At 38.2% G+C, this 24,143-nt stretch overlaps 1 protein-coding gene across 20 annotated transcripts; it reads right to left on the minus strand.

The window, feature by feature from the left end:
- Positions 1–30: 30 nt before the first annotated feature.
- LOC108161795 (sodium/hydrogen exchanger 3) lies at positions 31–23,940 on the minus strand. 20 transcript variants are annotated; one of them, XM_033392883.1, is made up of 20 exons: positions 23,495–23,940; positions 21,149–21,389; positions 18,564–18,827; positions 16,275–16,474; positions 15,876–16,135; positions 15,593–15,810; positions 15,241–15,533; positions 15,053–15,178; positions 14,590–14,747; positions 14,069–14,204; positions 13,474–13,488; positions 11,756–11,812; positions 11,546–11,632; positions 11,396–11,477; positions 10,426–10,548; positions 9,395–9,604; positions 6,714–6,926; positions 5,793–6,174; positions 3,953–4,267; positions 31–1,586 (listed from the first exon to the last, which is right to left on the minus strand). In XM_033392883.1, the coding sequence occupies exons 1-20, from the start codon at positions 23,915–23,917 to the stop codon at positions 1,076–1,078; spliced, it is 4,314 nt and encodes a 1,437-aa protein (XP_033248774.1). In that variant the 5' UTR covers positions 23,918–23,940; the 3' UTR covers positions 31–1,075. The 20 variants fall into 20 exon arrangements, with proteins under 20 accessions (XP_033248774.1, XP_033248773.1, XP_033248771.1 ...); XM_033392882.1 differs by having other exon boundaries at positions 10,426–10,518; positions 14,560–14,747; XM_033392880.1 differs by having other exon boundaries at positions 14,560–14,747.
- Positions 23,941–24,143: the final 203 nt, after the last annotated feature.

Genomic DNA, 24,143 nt, shown 5'->3' on the forward strand with positions numbered 1-24,143 from the left:
CTTAAAAATCGTTCACAAAACACTCTCGCGTAATTTTAGTTATCTTTATCATTATCGTTCGTAAATGTTTACAAAAATAATTTATAAATTACATAACTCTTGCCATTTTGCATTCCACTATTAGTTAATCGTTTTGTGTATATATTTATACATATTGTATAGTTTTGGGCCAACAGATCAGCCACTATCCCAAACGAAACGAAGTTACAAATGCACTAAACTTTTATTCCCAAAGAGTAATTATTTAATCTGTAGTAACATCCCATCGATAATTCTTAGTATTGACTCTGCGGCTATACAGAAATAAGGTGTTAAGCATAGAACTAAGGCTAAAATTGAACTAAACTCTGCGGTTCACTAAATTCATATCGAACTAAGTGCGCGCTTAAGTACGGATCTGTGTATGTACCTGTATCTGAATCAGAATTTACATAATTTTAGTAGTAGTACATTTTCGCTAAACTAAAACACAACGAAATCAACGTTTGTCAATGAACTTTGGCTACGCTTTGTTTAATTATTACACAATTCATATTCTTGCTATTTGGAACACATCAGCTGTAATCACTAAAGTATATAATATAAATATCGGTTCTATATATGTACTATGCATGTTCACGGTACAATAATTATAACAATTGCTCGAGACTAAACACTAAACACAAACTGGAAGTGTACCCACCTTTCGGGTATCTCTGAAGAATGAAAACCTTAAGAAGCGACTTAAACGAGGAAACAAGAATAAATCAATTTGTGGCTCAAATTTCGTTCTATGATATATACATTCCAATTTCATTAATTTATCTTTTACTTTTCTTTATCTAATTTTCTGTCTGATTTGTTGTTTTTAATATTTATAAAGCTTTTTGTTTTAAACCGTTTTCGGGGAAACTATTTTGCAACGTTTTGTCAACTTTATGCTTAAAATTAATCCATATAAATGTATATCCCATCATCATCGTATCGTAGATTGCAGATTTCAGACCCCTAGTAGAACATCTCGTACTTGAACAGACTCCTCGAACGGGTAAGACTCCTCCTCCACATCGGCCACATCGCCCTCGGTACTTGACACTCAAATGATGCTCTCGTCGTTGTTCCGTGTCAGTCGAATGCTCGTCGTCGTCGTCTTGGTGGTGGGCTCTGAACCGGAGTCAGGACTCGATCCTAGTCGTCGACCCACCTCGTGGTGCCGTGGCGTGGCGGGCGTTGTAAAGGTGGTGACCACAATATTCTCGTCGTCATACAAATCAAAATCCTCGTCCTCATCGTCATCCTCCTCCTCCTCATCAGAGTCCGAGTCGGTGTCCTCATAGTCCAGCAAGGCTGTGGTCACCTGGTTCTTTCTACCAGGCACACCCACTGCCGAGCCACCTACCGCTCCCGCGTTCATACGTCGGATCTGGGTGCGTGGCGTTGCCCCAAGGCGCGGCAGAAGAGGCTCCCGACCACTGTGCATGAGGCGCTCGCTGTTGGCTCCGTTGGCGGCTGTCAGAGGAGCACCCTCCCAGTCGTCGGTGTCCGCAGGCTCGCAGAGGGACTTGGAGTGTCCGTGTTGGTACGTTGATTCCTCGGGTATTGTGTCTCTGTTGTGGTGGTTGTGTTGTGTGTGCGGTTTTGTTGTTGTTGGTTTGTTGGTTGGTGTTGGAGGTGGTGACGGTCGATGGGTGGTGGATGATGTGAAGAGAAGGCGTAGAAAGTTAATGTCAAAGTTGTGATCAATTTTGGCTGATGAACTGATTTGGGGGTTTCAGGTTTTTGGGCTTTGATTTAGTAAATGTTGGGCATGAGTCTAAGTCTAATTATAGTACGAGTAGGGTTTTAAATAATTTCTAGTTGAAAAGAAACTTAAGACTTAATTTAAAAGCACAGAATAATAAAAGGTTGTTTAATAAATACATATTTATATATATTTATTTTGAGCACTACCAAAAGCAAATTAAAATGGAACAGAAAATGGGAGTTCGGGTACAAGAGCAAGCGCTGAAGGAAGACGACGGTGTTTAAGGCACAGTATAGCAGTTACGATAGGGGTACTCTACAATTTACATTTATCTAAATTCTATCATAAATACAATACAATTTCTTAAGAGATTTATGTACATCATGAGAGAAGAACCAGTCTGTTCGGCGTCTATTTATCGGTTTTTTAAGAAATATCATCGTTAGTGATTAGCACAGTATGTTAGACTGCATTTTTTTTAGTGGTTTTATTTAATGATTAGTTATTGTAGGAGTTAGTGGGTGTTAGAACACGTGTCCTCTACTTTTAGTAGAACGATTATAAGTTTTTGTCTAATACTTACACATAATTCGTGTGATTAAAGCCCATAACAGATACACTTTGGTTTTAGGTGTGTGTTTTTTGTTTTTAATTTTTCTACGGATGTTATCACAGGTGCTCGACTGTATAACAGTCTGGTGTCTGTGTGCATGGATGTGTCTGGGTCTGTGTGTGTGCTATAGTACGGTTTTTGGGTGGATTTAGTGGATGCTGTGATTTAGCTAACGGAAAGTGCTTTGGCTTTGGCTCTACCTCTAGCTCTGTGCTCGGTTTCGGTTTTGGGCTATTCGGACTCAATTGAGACGGCGCTAAAAATAATAATTTTTCATAAAATCGTTTACCAATTCATTGGCGTTCAATTATTTCTTATATTTCGACCTTAGTTTAGTTACCGGTTTTTATTTATTTATTTATTTTTTTTGGTTGGGAATCATCACAAAACAAAGAAACACAGCAGCACAGCAGACAATCGTGTGAACATTTAGTTGAAGTAATTTCCTTCAGTGTCTTTTTGTTGGTTTGTTAATGGTTAAGAAATTGCATTGCATTTAGTTGGGGTTAGCTTTTTTTTGGGGTGGGGATTACGGCAAGGATTAGGTCGAAAGCTGGACGGGAATTCGGATACACAAGTTGTTTATAATTTATATACAAACAATGTTATACACATATTAGATTCAACACACAGAAACATATAAAAAATACAGAGAAAGCGTGCAAATGAAAATTCTAAAATTGAAATCAAGAAATGAAATCAAACCTGTTAAAACTAGTATACATGAGTATACGGGTATAAGAGCACTAGTATACGAGTTGTACACAACAGCACTAAAGTTGTAATAACGGTGAAACGGCTGTTATATAACTAGAACAAAATTTTACGACTATTATATAGACAGTTGACAGACTGCCATACAACATAAATTCAGCTGAGCCAGTTTTGCACTGTTATACAACTGGTATACGACTAATCTGCAGCTGTTAACCAATTTTAAAACAATTTTTGCTTCCGTGCAGCCGTTATACACAAACGGTTATACGACTGTTATACAACTGTTATACGAAAATAAACTGAAATTAACACAATAGCACATTTTGGACTACCTCAGCAGCCCAGCATAATTTTTCGAATGCAGAAAGTGCATGGATGCAAAATAGATCGGATCCATCCAATTGAAACAACATCCTATATTTATATACATACAGAATATATTCTATATACAATATTGGTATAAATTGAGGAGAAATTGGAGGGGCCAGCTTAGATCGGGCGGGGTGTATGCGTACGAGTGCTGTGATTGAAGCTTCTGCCAATTGCAAAGGGAATGGTTCCCCACAGAATCGATTAGATACAAGTTTACCAATTCCATTTGGGATTAGATATTTGAGATGAGAAAGATTGCTATCAAAGTTCAGCCTACGGGTAGAAGGGATATCTGACTGTTACTCTACAATGATATGCACTGATCTGTGGGCTTTATATACAGTATATAAAGATAGAGTTTGTTAGTATATATGTATGTATATATTCACTGTAGTATATACTAGTATATGCGATAGTTAGACTGAGTCTCTCATGGTTCACAGAGACAGAAAATTCGATTAATGGCCGGTTTGGTTTGCGCTTTAGACATTTTGATATCATTACTATATCATTCGATTACTCATTACTTGGGATAGTAGTATGTGGCGCTACTCTCTGATGTGGTGGAGGTGGGCGTGGAGCTTGACGCGCTCCCTGTTGTGCTTTCTGTTGGATTGTTGGAGGTGTTGTTCTTGTTCTTGGAGGTGGATGTTGTTATTGTTGTTGTTGTTGATGGTGTTGTTGGAACTGTTGTTGTTGTTGTTGTTGAAGTAGAAGGTCGAGTAGAAGTACAAGGAGGTGGAGGAGAAGGAGTTGCTGTGATCTTGGCTGATTCTAGTAAAGTAGCGGCTCCCGGACTAATATGCAAAATTCTACTGGGTCTGCGTCCAGTTACAATTAGTCTGTAAAATAATCATCAACGATAGATAGACACAGGACACAGCACACAGTTGCACAACAGCACAACACATACGCACACACATATAAATGTTTGTTTGGTTGTTGTTGGTGAGTGCGAGCAATATTTTTTGAAATTTTAATAGTAAATGTAATTAAAAAGTTTCAACAACTTTGCTATGCCTTCGCCGGGAGAACAGGGTGCAACAAAATACCATGGCAGTGGAAACACTTATGAATAGAATACAAAATAATTATGATTTGTTTTGGGAATCTTCTGCGATATTTAAAAAAAGAATTCAATACGAATTGCAGATTTTTCAAAAGACTTAAATTTTGTGTTTTTGTTTCACCAATGGAATAAATCTTGGCAAGCAAAATTCTTTCCAATTCTTCCAACTCTATTAATTGGTCAACAATTTAGTTGGAATAAAAATATACAACTTGGATAAATATGTATTTCAATTGAGTATTAAAAAAAAATCATTTGAATTTGCTCCTGGGAAATAAAAATGTATTTTAATGGGAAGTAGGGGATTTTCTCGTGGATGTGGAAATTGGAATTCGGTACATTTCTTCTAAAAAATAAAAAAGCCATATGGGGAAAGGGTTGCTAGCAATTTTATGTAACACAAATTAAAAATTTTCCTGAAGGCAAAACGTTATTTCCCTTTTTTGAGAAATTTTTTTAAATCAAAATTGAAAATTAGTTATTTGAAAGGAAAATGCTTTTGGTACAATTTCTTTTCGTTAAGGCCCAAAGCATTTTTGGAAACCAGAAAGTCTGAGCTTGATTTCTCCATGGCAGAAAAAACATTAGAACGCTGGAAGAAGACGACTTAATACAATTTGGAAGCGGAAATTGAACAATTTCTGTAGTTTTTGATTTCAAATATTATTTTTAAACAACTTTTGGTTTGAAAAAGCGTAAAAAATATTCCTTTTTTTTTTGAAACCGGTAATAGTAAAATCATTAAAAAAAATTAACGAAGTGCAGTCTTAAATTTTTAAAAATTGCAATGAAGCTATTACATGCTCCAAATACTATGAATTTTAGGTTCTGCATGTTGAAAAAACACGAAAATATTTGTTTAGTTCAGTCTTTTGATGTTTTATTTAATTAAATATTTACAGGAAAATCTACACAGATCTAATTGAAGCATAGAAAAATAAAGTGAAGCAAGCTACGGGTTGATGTAAAAATGTAGACAAAAATCAAATTTGTTTGAGTATTAGTAAAGAAAGAATATTAATAAGCTAAAGGAAATATACAAGCGCCAAAGTAAAACAAAATCGTACTGAAATGGGTCTCACAACGCGGAATAATATAATCAGTTAAGACATTCTATTTGTTTCCAATTAAAACACACATATAAGACCCATTTTAAACGATATCAGCCATGATATTATACAAAACAAAACACTTGATGAGATGTATGTACAATGTACATATCTACACAAAATCAATGGAACAACACTGACATATTCGTGAATATTTGGTGTCTGACCAAAAAGAAGAGTGGAACTTACCCGGTGAGCTCCAGCATGGAGCCGCGACGGACATTTCGCCGATGGCTGGCGGTGACTGGAAACGGGCCGGAGTGTCCATCCGGACCCAGTTGGTGGTGGGGGACCATGCCACCGCTCGCGCCGCCGCCCAGTGAACCCGACGATATCGACTGGGAGCGCTTGTCCAGGCGCGGGTTGTGCATGGACGTGGAGGGGGCTGTGCTTAGGGCCGCACCTGGGGGACACATCATAGTAGACGAAGGCACAACCATGGGATCACCGCTGGCAGTGGCGTCCACGGCACCGGTGCTGCCGATGCCAATGCTGCCGCCCTTGGAACTGGAACTCTCACGCCGAAAGAGACCTATGACGGACTTGGGCTGTTTAGGCTTGTTTATACCACCTTTTTGTTGGGTCAGTTCGGATCAGTTTTTGGATCGGTTTCGGATCAGTTTTACAACGAGTTTTTACATGGTGTGGTGGCAAGTGTAGGTGTTTTTTTTTTGGTGGTGTGGAGCGTGGAAGTGGGGCAACAGTTACCGAAGGAAAACAATGCGGGAAAAGAGAGAAAGAAAAAACAAAGTTAAGGAAAAATCACATGAAAAATCAACAAATACATTAAACACACAAAAACTAGGGTGGTGTAATGGATTTTTCTTTCCGATTTCAGTAGAATTTTTGATGGTGCTTTTAAAGGAAACAAGTAAACCATATATATACACAAGTACTGATAGATAGGACCGATATATACAGATCTGATTCGAGGAATAGCAGCCTCCTTGTAAAAGCCAATTTACAATCAAATCAAATGAGGACATAAGAAGAACGACCCCTCAATAACCGTTTGGTCTTTAGTTTTCAGTTTTCAGATTTGTGTATGTTTTCCCCCCATTAAGAGATTCCCGGAAGGATCGTTCAAAGATCTATTACTTTATACATTACCTAGGAATGTTGCGCTTGGAGAATTGTAGGCCAAGTACTCCTTGTTCGAGGCCCAGGCGGGAAACTCGTTCTGCTGCACTGCATCCGTGCATTCTTCCCCGCCGCGCTTCCACGGCAGCTGCGATTCGGTGGCCGTGGGCGTGGCCACGCGTCGTTCTCCATCCGATTCGCGGGACAGATTCCGATCCTCCTCGGGTATGGGATGTTCGGCCACTAGATCACAAAAGAAAAGGCGGTGAAAAATGCAAATAAGTTTCGAAGTCGGACAGATCTATTGGGAAGTCTTTGCTCGGGCATGCAGCATACAGTTTATACACTGCATCGATCGCATTTAGAGATTTTTTTTCTGTTTTGGGTGGTCCAATTCGATCGGTAGATATATCGTTCAATGGAATCGAAACAAAAGCGCAGTTGATGGGAGGAGGAACAAGAGTCACATGGGTTTAAAAGACAAACAAAGTGCGCTCAACTTAGGTACAAGAAGTAAATAATAATATATCGAATAAAATTATAAGAATTCCCTATAACAAACAGAGTTTCGAAACCACCACTAAAACATATGGAACAATCTTCAATAGTATACTATTTCTATTTTGTCAATTTATATGATTCTGAACTGCGATACTTCTCATCCAAGATTTGATTTAAATCAATGCTTCCAAGATATCAATTTAAAGTTCCCTACTATTAATAAAGTTGTCTTTTTTTTTTATCTATCTATCAATAAAAAGGGAAATCACATGAATTTCCGATACCACAAAGTAACATCGATACCCAAGGCGATATGGATATGTCTGTCTGTCCGTCTGTCTGTTTATCAGTTCTCGCCTTGTTCAAAGCGACTATATAGAAGATACATTTGAAGATATAATAAGTCCGTAAATGCAAAAAAACATAAAAAATGATCACATCTACTCGATTGCAGAAAAACGTCGCGATTGGTTAATTTGTATAGCCAGAATGAATAAAATAAGTAGAAGCACACCTATCGTTTGGCTCTTTGAACACCTGGCTTTCGGACACTATCAATGCATACGCGTTCCTCGTCTTTGACTGCTTTATGATTGTGATTTGGTTTTCTTAGAAAATATCACATACAAAAATAAACTGAATTAGTGGTCAATCAATTTTGCTGGTATAACAAAAATATGATTTAGGACCCGATCTCTACACTAACTATAAATACAACACAGCCACATTAAGATCTACCTACACTGTCCCAAAGGAAATAATCACATAAGACCTGTTGACTTTACCCCAAGTATCCATTAAATTTATACAGTAAACACATATAATACTCTTTACCTAACTCCATTTTTAAATAAAAATTAAATAAATACTAGAAAAGTAAAAAAGAAGCAAGAAATTTCGTCATGCACAAAAATGCCATGCTTTGCTTTGATGGTTCTTCTTTTTTCAGTTTAGTTCTTTTTTTTTCTTTTTAAAAGTGTTTTTAAAATTATTATTTTTTTGGTAAGAATTTGCAGCTAAAATGCATGCAATTTGGGCTTTTGGCTAAAGGCAACTTTCAATTTCATTCGTGGTCTAGAATCAATCTACCAATTAATCAATAGAGTTTCAATCATTGGAAATTGCCGCTACAAGAAATCTTACAATTTTATGTTAGCGACGCACGAAACACAATGGTAATGACAGCTATTTTGAGATGGGTTTCTGGACTACATCTAAGTAACACTTAACATGGGTTACAATTTCCGAGAACAAATCAAAGTTAAACGAAAATAAAAGGTACAGATTAGGCACTAAATATAAATCGTTAAACTCAATCAAAAATAGTTATCAAATCGCGCAAAGTGCTGAGCACAGATGCAAAAGATGCCGTACTAAGCTCGTGGCACTATATAAACGAGCATTGGATACATGACTGGCATTATACGAGTATTATAGAAATTATGAGTCGAGTTGAGTTTAAAGTACACATAATGGTGGTAATGTACGAATGTATTTTGTGTGTGTATTTTTAGTTGAATGGTAGCTATGCTTTGGATCAAACTATCAAAACTGGTAAGGAAATACATTCTGTTTCGGAAAAAAGTGGAAGATTTGGTCTATAAAGAATGCTATACAGAATATTCGAATAGATATACGTACAATACGTATCATTTCTGAAACAAGTTTAGTTATAGTTATGAAGGAATTCCTGATATATTACATCAGGTAAGTGGCATCATTTTTTTTAATAGAAGGAATTGTATGAAATATTTTTACGAATCACAGTTTGTAAGCTTCAATATCTTATTCCATACTGTCTGATTACTTCCTGATCATTTCTTAGCTCTAAGGCATATTAAGGGTATATTTTTATTGTAGAAGGAACATTTACATATATGTATATGTACATATATATTCCTAAATGGAAGGAATGTATTTCTTTGGATTTGGGATCTAAAGAGTACAGTATATTGTACAAGAAGGAAAATGTACATTAAAATATCTTTCAGGAATGGAATCTATAGAGGATCTTCCCTTACTTGAATGATATACAAGGATAACTCTAATGTAATATGGAACTATATATCTAAGCATGTTTGATGAGCGAGAGGAGTGCATGACTAATGCTGTTCTATACAGCATTCAATGTTTATTCGGTTTGTTTCAAAATTCGGTATGGATTGATGATGATCTGGTTCTGAATCTGAATCTGGATGATAATCTTTTACCAATGCTCTGGTATGAACGATCCCGTCGCCAGGGCAATATCAATTCAGCCGCTGTGGGTCCAACTGGATCCGGCGAGTCTAACTCGGAGTCGGGATCATCGGCCTTCGGGGCATAATGCTGTACGACGATGCGCGCCTTGGAGGCATCAAAACCGGGCAGGTTTTGTATATGTGCTATCAGGGAATTGTTATTCGCGCGATCCGAGTCAGCTAATCGTGTGTATCGATTTACATATTGATATATATATTTTTTGCAACATGTTTTTTGCGCCCAGCAATAGATTTTTTGCAACAGGTTTGTGTGTTTTCGAAATAATTTGGGAAGGCATAAAACAAGAAAAAAAATATATAGAAAGTTCGTTGTTATAGCTTTTATTAGGTGATTTTCATTTAAAACTGTAGGAGGATAAAAACATATGCAAAATACAAATAAAAAAAAAAAACAAAAACAAAAAAAAAAACAAGGAAAAAGGAAAATGAAATCATCAAAAGGGCTAGCAGAACTTTCTCCAAAGGGGAAACGAAACAAATTGCAATAATCTTTAGTTGAAATGAATGGTTTAATCAAACAATCAATCATATATATTTACCTACGTAAACCTTGTGCTACTTTACTCAAACTATTCGATTGGATAGGTGTGTTTTAATCGTAGTATCGTTTATGTACAAAAACTGTTTAAAACCTTTTGAAGATTTCTTTCATTTTTTCACAACAGAAAACAGAAAATATTATTTAAAATTATGGCATTTTTGTGTGAACAAAACAAAAAACATAGGGTCGAGTCGAACAAGGATAAACAAGGTAAATATCAGATATCGCCATATGACTGCTGATAGAAAAAACGACGTTGGTTCACAGTAAGGAGAAATGGAAGTGTCGAAACAGTGTCGATATAGGGACAGAGGCTATGTGGCACAGCGCCCCTCAACTCAAAAGATTAGTAACGAAATCAAAGTTAAGTATTCAAGAAATATGGAAGTATATATACGTTCGTACGTATTCTTTATATAGATCTTTAAACATTACTTACGTGATGATTTGGCTGTGAAGGTCAGGCCGTCATCCCAATCGTCGCTGGCGCCAACAACATTGATCTCGTTCGGATTCTGTTGGCTCTCCTCGGCTGTTTCATTAAGCACATTGTTAATATAGTCTTTTGAATGTTTTCAGTTCGAGTTAAACAAAATGAATGAGGGCACAGGCAGAGGCAGTAGTGTGGAGTGTGTTTATGCAGTTTTAGTTACAGATTTTTTGGTTTTTTTTTTCGGCCAATTGTGTGTGTAGGATTGGGTGTTTGCAGCATCATTTTGGATGGGTGGAAAAGCAATGCAGGGAAGAAAGAGAATATTTTGGGATGGGAAAATCAATTAGTTGCCAATTTTTCGGAAAATTATTTAACATATATGTCACATAAAATGAAAATGGTACGAGTATGGGTATGGTATTGGGGGAGAGTTTGTAAGGTTTTTATCTTTGATTTAAACCAACCAAAACAAAAACCCTGCATCATGAATACGCAATGTGTTTTGTTTTTGTAGTTGTAGAACATTACAGCATTACATTAGAGGTACATACCTCAATTGGGATCAAAGACTTGCCCAACGCTTATTTTAACCTTAGAAACACTCCCTTTCATGCACAAACTTTTAATTTAGAAAAAAAATTATATTAATCGTTTTTAGCAGGGTGTTTCAATAAATAAGAAGGAGTATGACTTTCTAGATATGGACAGCGCTTGATTATTTTTTAATTTATTACAAATATTTTCAGTTTCAAGGCTGTGTAAAACTAAAGAAGATAAATCTACATGAGATTTTTTTCTACGAAAAACTTTTGATCTGGGAACAGAGAAATCTGCTCCGATTTAATTAGTTTGTTTGTTGCTGATTTGATAGCGTTTCATTTACCTATTTCTAATCTACGATATTTGTTAAGTGAATTGTGAGAATGTCTTTTTCTGTAAGATTTTTTTCGTGAATGGTTTGAACTCGAACTCGTACCATTGGAGAGCTGCTTGGTGGTGCCGTTCTGTTGGAAATCATGGAACGACACATGATTCTGCTTCACATTCTCCTTGGGCTCCTGCGAGGTGCAAAAGAATATCCATTAATATGGGCTAAAGAATATATAATTTATACGAATTTACTAACCTTATTGTTAGCACCACGTTTGCTGCGCTTGTGATGTTTGCGATCATTGAACATCCTTCGGAAATTCATTTGCATTTTGTAATTGACCTGAAAGAGAGGGGGTTCCCATGAGTTGTCCTTCCGTATAAGTGATCCAGAAATTGGAAACGCAATATGTTTTGTTGTGTGTGTTCTGATTGCTTTCTTGCTGACGAGACAACCGCGACTCACCTGTGTGGACAAATCTCTGTCATCTACTGCGTGTCGGCTATAACTAAGACGACGGTGCTGTAAGAACATTGATGGAATGCAAATTAGGTTTCGAAATCATAAAAATGCCAGGCAACGAAGTGATGTAGTTAGACAAAGTTTTTCAGTTGCAATTAAGGACAAGTATATATAGTATTGTAGATATATATGTATGTATATATAAAGTACGATTAATTTTTCTGGATAACTAGCAGAAACATGAACGGAGCAAGTGTAAAACGACTTTCCATAACATTTGTACAGCTTATGAGTAGAGATTAACATAGATCGAGTGCTTGTGTCTAGTACGGACTAACATATTTGTGGCTCTTCGGCTAACCGAAGTCTAGTTTTCTAGGATATATATTGTAAGTACTATATATATGAGAGAGCACAACAATTATTGGACAGACAACATGTACATATATTGGTTGGTGTGTATATTTAGTTTTTTTTTGGAATAAAGTGTAAAAGAATACAATGCAAATATAACAAACTAAAGTGCTTAGAAAGGGTATTTCTGAAGAGGGGAAAAACAAAAGAAAGCCAAGGGGGGAGTTAAGCATTAAGAGAGTAGGGAAAAAGCTACAAAATCATATCAAAAAGATTTTAATAAAAATATTTCAGGACAAAACAACTAAGATTTAGGTTGAATATTCTAAAAGAAAGTTAAATTACTTAAGGAAATTTGTGTTCGAGTATTTTTGTAAGTGTCAACATTAACTTTTACGATACGAAACATTTACATTAGATATTTGCAAAGAGATATTCTTTTACAATTAGATATTTATATATTACTTTATTTAAAAGAATTCTTTGTGTGATCTGTTATTCTTTTCTACAGTTTCGGAAATATAATACATTTCATTTCTTCCCCTATTTATTGGTGACTATTGGGAAATGCTTTTGAATCGCAATCGCACTTATCGCAAAGCTCTAACATTTTGGAATCCTAAAAATTTGGAAGTATGATTGCTGGTCTCATTTTTCCCAAAACGTGTGAGGATACAGAGAATTCACATAGGACATTTTCTATCCTTTTATTTTGTATAAGTCGCGAGTGTGGTTCAGTTAGAAATATAATATGTTAAGGGGTAGAAACTATCAATCTTAAACTGGTATATTTTGGGATAATCTCTGTTTTATGGTCTCTATATAATGTACACGATATTCATGTTGTTTTTTTTTTTAATTTGTGGGATTGTCTTGCAGAGGACATGTATTTTGTTTTTGCATTCTCGGCCATTCTGTTTTTCACATTGGGAGCCAATGCCCAACGATACATGGCATATGAGTGCATACATGGCATTTATCTACGGCATGTACATACATATATCCTAATAAAATAATCAATCATATTCCCCTGTCTATTCGAAATTTCTATTTGCTTTTCAGGTGATGCATATTAATGGGCGGATTTAAGCATTGCCTTTTGTTAATTAAATAATTAAATTAATAGTATGAGATCATATTAGAGAACACCAATTAGAGAACATTTAGAAAAGTAGATTACGAGTTTAAAGTTTTTGTTGGTTGCAATCAAAGAGATATAGAGACACACACAGCACAGAAGGAACGTGTAACATTTAACAAAGTTGTTGAGTTTCATAGTTAATCCGAAACGAAGGTTATATCAAAAATCAATCAAGAAACAGATTAAATCAAATAGAACTAAAACCAATTAACCAATTTATTCGTACCATTTGTATTGAGGCCTTAATCGAAAATATATATCGACAGTAAATCGATAGTTTATCGAAATGTATTATTATTATTTTTTTGGTTTTTTATAAGCACACGAAAGCGGATTTTGGATTTATTTTGCAACCGTTGTCGAGAAGTTGATGTTGAGTATTCGAAACAACGGGAGAGAAATTAAATAAACGATTAATCACAAATATATCTATAGATGTATATAATATATAGTATATATGTATATAGTCGGCGGATTGAGGCTATATAGAGCTAGAAAGCGTAGAGTGTCTCAAAAACTAAATGCCCAAAAGTACAAAGAACAGAAAAGCCGAAGGTGAAGAAGTTACAGTAGAACTCTTGGCATATAGAGATGCTTCAGTGAATAACTAGCAGAGATACAGATAGACAGAGAGAGAGAGAGAACGAAGAAGTGGTGACAGATAGATTGACAGATAGAGTCAAAAACTCTTTGGGCTGGTGGTGTGCTAAACTTGTACGCTATATAGAAAATCCAACCAAAAGAAAAGTGACTGCAAAATTGAGGAACGAAACTGAAACAAATGGATATTCTAATCGATTCCCTTTTCGAATAATACATACCCTTCTATAAGGCTTCAGCTCTTCGGCCAACAGATGATGGATCCTGGCATCAGTCAGATCCTTCTTGGATGGATTATAGTCCAGCTCAGCCATGTCCAGGTTGCGACATGTATTGTCTAGATTTGTTAGACTGGGACTGCAAAAGCACACCATGACATTAATGTATCTTATCAATAAAACAACAGGACAAGCTAGATATCAGTTCTAATAGTTTCAAGAAGAGTAAATCATACGAGTGGTTAAACGAATTTCAGATCAACAGATCTATATAGAGACGTGTAGTAATGTTTTTCGGTTTTGGTTTGGTTAGTGGCCAGATTAAATAGAAATAAAGTTTTGTGCAGAGTTTCATGCTACTTCTACAACAGATAGATTTGAGTTTCAGTTCGTACTGCATGCAGATCGATCGTTAGATCGATTGGTGTGAATACAGACATATTATATTGAGAGCATCGGCTTAGCGTGCCGGATTCAATCCAAAATTCGTTTACCATGTGGTATATATGGTTGGCGGTGCCCACCTGACACCAATATAGTTATTGGTATAGTTCCTAAACAAAGCGCTCATCGACTCGGTGCCAGTCATTTGGCCAATTGTGGAGGGATTTCGTCGCATCACCTCCATGGCATCGCGCATCGTTAGCTTCGAGTACGTCTCAATGATCTTCGGTTCGGCTCCCTGAAGGTGTAAGGAAGGTGGAAAGGAATGGATACATTTGAGTATTTTAATCCCTCAAAAGGATTAAAAAAAACAATTCGCTTAACACTAAGCCTCTGCATCGCCTTCGTACAGACGTCGAAGGTTTATGGTCGTCGTCCTTCGGTCTATAGGCTTTGGCTTATTCCTATTCAAATGCTTCTCATAGTTTTGCATGGGTATATGATCCAATAGATGCAATTCATGCACTTCCTGTGTGGCAGGATTCAGGGGATGTGTTTTGTTTTATCCTCAGCTTTTGTTTCCTACAAACAACCAAATCTCACCTTCAGATCCCTTATAATCAGTGGGCGTATAAAGCGATTGTCGAAACGCTTGAATTTATCACGCACATTATAGTTGCCCGTCTTGCCCACAATATCCTCAATGCCTGCCATCAAATGATCCATAAACTGGAACGCAAAAGTCAACAATAAGTCTCAAAATATCTATTACTGCTATAAAGAAGCATTACCCTCTCGTGTATACGCTCATTCATGGTGGGTTTACGCTTATTTGCACGCTTCACATTCAGTATGCTGACCAGCGGCTTGATGGTGATGCCTTGCAGGAAGACGGTAAAGTAGATCACAGCTATGGTGGTGGTCACAAACATGTTCTTCTGCTTGACCACGTTCTCATCGACCAGTAGTACCAGGGCAAAGGCCACAGCGCCACGCAGGCCGCCATACGACATCACGAACTGGTCCACACGCGACAGCTTGTGCAGACGGAAGCGATTGGCAATGGCAGTCAGAAGGATGACACCTAAAAGAAAGAGAGTTCAATATGCATTTGGTGCGCAAATAATCCATAGATATACTCACCTAACACCCGAAAGACAGAGCAGAAGGTAATGGTTAGGACCACAAACCATGTATTCCATACATGCATATTGTTGACCGTGGCTACGCCTAGGAACATAAAGATAATGGTCTCCGCCGAGCTGGATAACATCTTTAAAGCATATTTCACGGTTGTGTGCGACTTTTGGGATATATTCGACTCTACGTAGTTCTTCATTGTAATCCCACAGAAGGTAATCCTTTGGAAATAAAAGATATTTTAATGATATATCACATATTTCATGCCAATATATTTCATACTTACGCCAATATGCCACTCATATGAAAGATTTCCGCATTCAGATATGCCAGATAGGCCATCACAAAGATGAATATGGGTTCAATTACACGCACATGATCGGTGAAACGTGTCACCAGACCCGTCAGGAAGCCCCAAATGACGCCAATGGCTGTGCCACCCAGGGCCACAATGAAGAAGGAACCGCAACCACTAAATATATCCTGGGGTATCACATTGTCCAAGCCAATGGTCGTGTAACCCTCCATCATGTGGTACATGACAACCTGTGCGGGGAGAGGGAGGAGCAGAATGGAAAACCAAGTTAAGCTGTTGCATCCTTTAAGCATGTCAAGCGGCTGTTGACTTAATTGACCCGACATCCGTGGACCATCCATCCGTCAATCAATAACGTTCTTTGCTTACCGTAACGGCATCGTTCAGCAGGGACTCGCCAAAGACAACAATGTACAGGATCTCATTGACGTGTATCTCCTCGAATACGGCCAGCACAGCCACCGGATCCACGGCGGATATCAGCGAGGTAAACAGGAAGATATCCATCAGTCCGGGCGTCTGGCTCTCCCCGTAGATGCCGGTCAATCCGCAGGCATACAGTGCACCGCCTGCATAGAGAGAAATCAGAAAAAAGTTGAGGATGAGAGGATGCCTTCACGTAATTTATTTTCTAGCCCATCAATTCCTGGGACTTAATTAGAGATTGTCTCCACCCATTGCAGTGCCAATAGATTGCAGTTCGTGTGTGACATTGACATTGAACTACTACTTGTACGAGTAGTATCTCGAAGTTACTCAAGTCAATTGATAGACGATCTCTTCCGCCAGTAATTTAATTTGTAACTACGCAAAATGATTGTTTGCTATGGCTATTTGTTCAAGGTTCTTAAGTGGACAGATACCGATACTCGAGAAGGTGATATACAATGGCAGCTACTATATTTGAGCTCTTTCAGAGGTGTTTAGTTGATGTTTTTCCAAGAATTCGATGAATGGAATGCTACAGAGATGAGCTTCCGTTGTGGTCAGCCTTTTGGGAGGTGGAAACGGGGTCACCAATAAGCATTTTGTTGTTCTTCAAATATACGACTATATGTACTTAAACTCTATTGATTTAATTGGATTCCTACAAGTTTTCCTTATTATGATGCTAATTTCAGGCCTAAGCCTACAAAACGACAGAGAGGAACTGCTGTATGACGCGACACGCTTGTTTACTATTTATTGTTGTACCCACTATCGATATATATATATATAAAGATATTTGAAATTCCTTACGTAATCATTCTACAACTCTTCGACGGCACTGTGGGCTTATGTTAAACTTTACAATAATTCTGGATGTCCAGAGTTCAAGTCTTACTCATTTATTCAGGGCTTAAAACATTCACTAAACAAATACCAGAAAGTGTTCCTTATTTATCTTACAAATATTTCTATATCCCCTTTAATACTTCCTACATTAAAAGCTCAACTTCATAGAGAACATAACACTCTTCGAAAGCCCTAAAATAATCTAGTTTTTTCCAGATAAAATAATAAAATAGTTTGAATATCAGAATGAAGCTTAAGCTCCCAACTGAATAAATGACTAATGAAATGGGAATTTTTCAAATGAAGTGCGATAGACACTCGTACTCGTTCGCGTATATTCACTGTGATGTTCTCGCTCGCATTCGTATGTAATCCAATTTGCTAAACATAAGTAATTGCCATCTAGGGCTGGGTATGTGGTAAGGGTAAGGGTTTGGGGATCGGGTTGTTGAATGGTATTGTTTGAGGCAACTCAAGCGTGTATCCCCCGGCATCCGTTTTGGCGGTGTCGGTCGTTCATCTAACTGGCGTCTGTCCACTCCCCCTTTGTATCACTTGGAACATTGTTTGCTATCCACATCAATCGCATGTTTTGTTACACTTTGTGTAAATCACATCTAAGCGCTCTTCTCGTTACAAGCTATACCCAATGCCACGCCTCCTCCCCTGACTGTCATATGTCTGTCTGGCAATGTCTGTTCGCGTGCCAAAAAATTTATACAGGGCGGAGAATTCATACATTGTCTCGTCGCAGCTTTGTTTCAATGGAGATGATTCACATGATTCATGCTTTACTTTGCTCATCTATATCATGTGTCTAATTGGTGGCTGTGTCTATAGCTGGGGTGTTACCTGCCACCCTTTTTCACCTTTTTTTTGTCTAATTGGCTAACTTGTTGACCAAAACGGTTATTTTGTTTGTGTTTCTAATTGACGGCCGGATTTTGTTGTTTCAATATACAACCATTATATTTACAATGTACAATTCACAGGACATTCGGTTTGAGGGGTTCTATGACTCTTAAGCACTTTTTAAATCGGGGTCACCAATGGCTCTAGCCTCAGAAATTTAAATACAATTTTATATGAAAATGATTAAGTTGAATATCCCAATTATTGATTATTTTGTAGGAGCAGAGCAACCAACCCAGCCCCTCGATGACCACACTTTCCACAACCTAAACAAACACGACATTAAACCTACAAATTAAATACATCCATTGACCGATAGTGCCAGTAGTTGATGGACATAGATGGATGGGATTACGGAGAGCATGGAACACAGCCATCTACCCGCCACCTTTATTTATCAAGCCATCAACTAAAGGACAAAGAAAGAACGCTATCCGGATCATGTTTCAGTCCCAGTCCCACCCCACTCACCGATTGTGGCTATATTGAAGATGGTTCCGACAACGGCCATCAGCAGAATGGTTCCGAGGTTGTCGAAGAACAATCGATTGGGCATAAAGTACCCCGCATCCAGGATAATCGGTGGCAGCATATAGAAGAAGAACGTGTTGGGGGTCAATGGAGAGACGGCCACATCGGTGCAGAAATACAGGACTACTCCGATGACCACGCCCACGACAATCAGTAGACATGATTCCGGAAATATTAGATGCAGTTTGGGCGTCATATGGAAACCTGAAAGTGTGAAAAAATAAAATAATGAAATATGAAAATTATTACCAAAACATAAACAGGCAGTTGTGCAACGCAATTGATGGTGGATATATATACATATGTACATACATATATGTATATAAATATATTTGGAGGCATGGGGCAGTCGGGTATGCAAAACTATTTCCATTAATTACGAAACGCTAAAGTTTTCTATCTGCTGTTGGGTTTTCTGTCTGTGTGGCGGCGGCTATAAAAGCGAAACCACATTTCCATTTCAATGATGGCAAATTTGCATGCAATTTGTAGCAGAACGCTTTTCTTTATCCTGTGGGCTATGTTAACCTTTAACCTATCTAGGAGTACATATTCTTTATTGCCTTTACTACTCTGTTTTCTTATCCCCTACAATTCGAGTTCAAGGGCAAATAATAAAAGAAGCGAGCCAATGAGCTAATACTGAATCATCGTTCCTATGAAATGATCCTATATGATGTATGTATTCGTATATATATTTACTATTGAAAGTCTCACTGCAAGAGAGCAATTGGTGGAAAAAACAGCATAGGGAAAGTCTTTAATAACTGAAGTTTTGCATAGTTCCAAGGCTAGTTCGATTCCCATATAATTCAAACATTTTATTGGGTAAGAAATGCTTTCTTTTTCTTTGTTTTAAAAATAGAGCAATCGGAAGTAAGACGCATGATACATTGGCGGGAAATGTTTTATTTATAAAAACTAATCAGTTGGCAGGCGGATCGATCTGGAAATGTCCCACCTATGCGTTCTTCTGTCTGCCTGTCTATTCGTTTGAAGGTTTCTCTGTCTTTCCGCTCACAAGAACACCTACATACTCGTCGATCTCGCAGACCATCACAGCTTAGGCTACCACATTTGCTAGAAATTCTAAAATTACTCAAAAAAAAATCTAGTTTATGGTGGATTTCTGCATAGAAACATTTTTGGTTCCATTAACAGGAAGTAAACGCAGATAGCCATTTGCTATAAATGTGTTATGCCTCGTATTGCCATCTATTTTTGGTCTCCTGAGGGTCCTTGGCCGCTTATTCAATTTCAGAAGCTGCAGCAGAAGCGATTTCCAACTTGAAAATATAAATTGAAATGGAAACACGCCCAAAACGGCCAAGCGTCCTTGATGGCGGAAATGGATTTTCTCGCTTGGCTTTCGACAAGGTTTAGGGCCAGGGCCATGGCCAGGACCACCGACAGAGATATAAACGCTTATGTCCAGAGCCTGACATTGAATGCATTTTGGGGAAAAAGAGGCCTCCAAAAATATGTGCAAGTCTCAAGAGAGTGCCGGCCGAATCGTTTAAATGATTGATGCAACCTCGGGGCCAGTTGTTGCTCTGGGGCAGGGCCAAGGTCAAGGCCCCGCTTGTGGCACAACAAACGTGTGGGCTGCCGCCTGATGATGGCTGGACGCCATCAGCTTATGCAACGTCCTTCGGCCAGGACACAGACACGCGCGCCCCGACTTGCCTTAAATCTGCATGAACGAAGGCATCGCGTTGCTAGGAATTACATAAACCATATTGATTTTGTCCTGGCAGCAGCAACAGCAGCAGCAGGAAAGGAAAATCACGCCCACACTTGAGCAGGAAAAAAGCTTACGGCAGCTGGAAAAACGTACATTTCCATGATAACCCAATGGGGGATTTTTCACCTAATTGGCATGCAATTCAAAAGAACTGCAGCACCGCACCCCACTTTCAAGTACTTTTAGAGCGTGTATCCCAATCTTTTCGGTTGGGGGATTAGTATCTTTATCTTTATCTTTATAATGTATTTTCATGAAAACAAAAGTTGCTTTTCACTTGAAACATTGCGTCATGTGCGTCATGGGATTCATAAAAATATTATAAATAATTGTAAATATTTGCTACTGCGTCTGGCAGTTGAAGACCACCTCTCGTGGGGATTGAGATTGCTCTGATCCCTGACACACTGTTTGTTGCCGCCACACTTTTCTTGCGATCTTGAGATGATTTTATTTTGGACAGGGCTTGAGTACAGCACACGATAAGGGTGATATTTTTTAAAATAAAAGTCTTACTGGGAGACAGATGATGGTGGAAAGAGAGATCGCGAGGCTGTGGCACCTGTCTTTGAGTTCTATATATTCCGTATGACTTAATGTTCATGTTACTAGTAAAAGTCTCTCTTATCCCTAAATAATCTTTCCCTTGAGATAAATTCATTTCTCATAATCGAAAGTACATAAGGACAAGATAAAACCTAAAGAAAAAATCTAATTGTATGTGCTGTGAACCCTTCTACCACTTCTACCAATTTTGACTGTGTAAATGCCTTTTACTTACCGATTTTGGCTATACTAGCCGACAGTATCCACACTCCAATGATGAACGGTGTCTTGACATGACCAAAGTCCACCTGGGAGAGCGGATACCGCTCTATCTTCTGATGTTCTCCACCTCCACCATCTTCTTCGTCTGCTTTCATCTCCAAGACAGTCGGCTCCTCCAGGGATTCCGCCCGTGGTTCTTTCACAGGCGGCGCTGTGGCATCTTCGCCTCCTGCTGTCGCTGCTGTCTCTGCCAGCTGTGGATACAAAATGATTGAGATTTTGGGGGAGTTTATAACTGGCCAACAAAAACAAACATCAAATATTTGACAGGGCATTTAATGTGAGGAAAATCAGGTCCAGAATAAACATAAATCAAATGAGGATTAACCATGGGGAGCACGGCGCAGCACTCGGCTTTAGCCGTGAGTTTGGGTAACGTTTAGCAGCACGCCAACGGAAAATTACAATCATTTTCATTAATGGCCCGCCCGAACGCCGAACAGAACTCTGAATTTTCGTGAATGAATGGAACCGAAACCTAATGTCTATGCATAAAATACGGCATTCAGGCCGCTGAAAATGTTGATCTAGGTCAGTGAGTGAGCGAGTCTTAACAAGAAGGCTAGCCATCTATGGAATCTCGTATGGGGATATGTCACAAAGATTAAATGAATATCGTACTAGGGTATACAGAATTAAGGTTAATCATTTTGCCTGCAAATGAAAGTTGTTTGAGAGATACACAGATACATATGCGAGTATCTCTTCAACTTCAATGCGTAGATGACGTCAAGAAACTTTGCTAATTAATGGTTGGCTTCTCGCAATGTGGTTTATGGGGTTTCAACAAATCGAATTTCAATTGTCAATGTCTATTTATAGAGCCATAAGGGCAATAAGGAAATTTTTGCCACTACGATAGAGCTAGACAGAGAGACAGAGTCTCACTGGAATAGCGCTGGACAGACAGACAGATAAATGTGACGTCAATCGATCAAAAGGGGGCTTACGATAAGGTATTCCTTAGCTATCTCCCAGTCATGTGAGCTCGTGAAAGCTGTCATCCCCTAGAAGACAAGCGCAGAAATAGTTTGGGGATTTATCTCTCAACAAAATTGATGGAAAACTTACAAACCCATCAAAATAAATATTCCATGAATCGTATTATCTTTTTTTCTATTTGCGTATTGAAGTATTTATACATATAGACACATCGCACAATTCCATCTCCCACTCCTCCCCATTGACATGTTTATGAGCTAATTTAACAGACGGAAAACGGCATGAAGCGAGTATTGTGTAAATATTTTGTCAGTTTTTGTAGACTCAAATGCACTTCAATGATAACCAATCATCAACTGCGAATTGCAATTGCATTCGGAGTGGAATTTCTCATCTCTAGATCTGTTCTGTCGAATTGTCATCAAAAATATTTTCTCATCATCAAAACATTGCGGCGTCTTTCATTCGGACATCACTAATTGGCTTTATTACGGTGCCTTTTTTATGATATACGGGAGGGACTGCCAACTGGTTGTAGATTGACTCTCTTTTTTAAATCTTAGAGACTATTGGAGCTAGTGCAACCAGATTTTGTATGCAGACAGACTCCTCTAACGGCTCATTTCGCTCCTTGAAATCGCGCAACTCTACGACATCCACAATTTTGAAAAAATGCCAAGACCGTAAAGGCAGAATCATTAAGAATAAACATATCTTCTTGGTTGCAAAAGCACTTTGCGATCGGAACATTATTATAGCCAGAATGAACAAAGTTAGCAGAAGCGCACCTATCGTTTGGCTCTTTGAACACCTGGCTTTCGGACACTATCAATGCTAGAGCAATGCGATTTGGAATCCACATTACTATTTACCCTAGGAAACTAAATGCTATTCTAAACATTCAGATTTGTTATAAGTACATATTTCTTTGGTTATTTACTAACTAATCTCCAAAATTGTGTATTTGAACAGCTATAGATCTATGTATTTAAATTTTACAAGTATCAGAATAACTGGTATTCCGATTACTTTCTAAAGTTGTAGTTTATACATTATATAATGACCTATTTCTCAATTTTTAGCGTATATAAAATACCTTAAAACATTAAAAAGAAAGTTCTCTATTGCCAAGCACATGTTTTTCCACACTCCAGATATAATAATTATCCGATCGTAATGATTTTTGGCACACAGGTAGATAATGGCTTATATATATTATCTGCCTACCAAAAACTACAGCTAAATCGTTAAATTAGTTAAATTACATCAGTTTTTAAAAGACACATCAATAGTTTTTCCTCTACACCGACCAAACATTTTCCTCTCCCACCGAAACAGTGTGAAATTTTGTACTCACATTTACTTGGGTGACAGCGTCTCCATCGCCTGCAGAGGCCACGCCCACACTGGCACTGGTGTTGGGGCGTGCCAGAGCGGTGCCCGCCAGCAGACAGAAGATGGCGCAAAGGACAAGCATCCTTCGGTCCAAAAGGCCGCCACCACCACCACTGCAGTGTGGCATCCGTCGCCTCCTCTGATTTAATGTGCTGCAGGTAGTTCTCATCGGTGGTTGTTCATTATTTGTTGTATCAACTAATTCTATCCCGTGCCTGTGCCTGGGCCTCTGCCTGTGTCTGGCTGTGGTTTCATCTCTAATCTCTATAGCACCATTCAAGGGACCTTCCCTTCTGCTGCTCCAGCAGGCACGTCTGGCCAGATTCATTTGCTGTTGCAGTGCCGGCGTGGCACTGTCATAGTCCTGTTCCGTAAGGCTGGTCATTGTGTTGCCACCTTAGGGATATCCTGTGGGTTTCTGGGGCGTTGCTTCCTGGCTCAATTGGACTACTCCATAGGCATAGGCATAGGTTCTTGGTTACTCCTTAAAGCCTCCTTCTTGTTCGCTTAGTTTCTGCAAGGAAAGAGTTAACAAATATTGAATTAGTTTTTTTGGATTTTTTCTTAATTTTTGTTATCACTCCCTTACACACGCCGGTCGACCGACCTTC

Source organism: Drosophila miranda, chromosome 4 (genome assembly GCF_003369915.1).
Source record: "Drosophila miranda strain MSH22 chromosome 4, D.miranda_PacBio2.1, whole genome shotgun sequence".
In the NCBI taxonomy this organism is placed as follows: Eukaryota; Metazoa; Arthropoda; class Insecta; order Diptera; family Drosophilidae; genus Drosophila; species Drosophila miranda.

Bases quoted from the DNA above. Each gene is read 5' to 3' on its own strand.
- LOC108161795 (XM_033392880.1), bottom strand. From the start codon at position 23,917: ATGACCAGCCTTACGGAACAGGACTATGACAGTGCCACGCCGGCACTG. The intron at 11,633-11,755 runs GTGAGTCGCGGT...CCTCTCTTTCAG, and splicing joins ACAGAGATTTGTCCACACAG to GTCAATTACAAAATGCAAAT. The intron at 1,587-3,952 runs GTAATGAGTAAT...CCACCACAACAG, and splicing joins GCCACATACTACTATCCCAA to AGACACAATACCCGAGGAAT.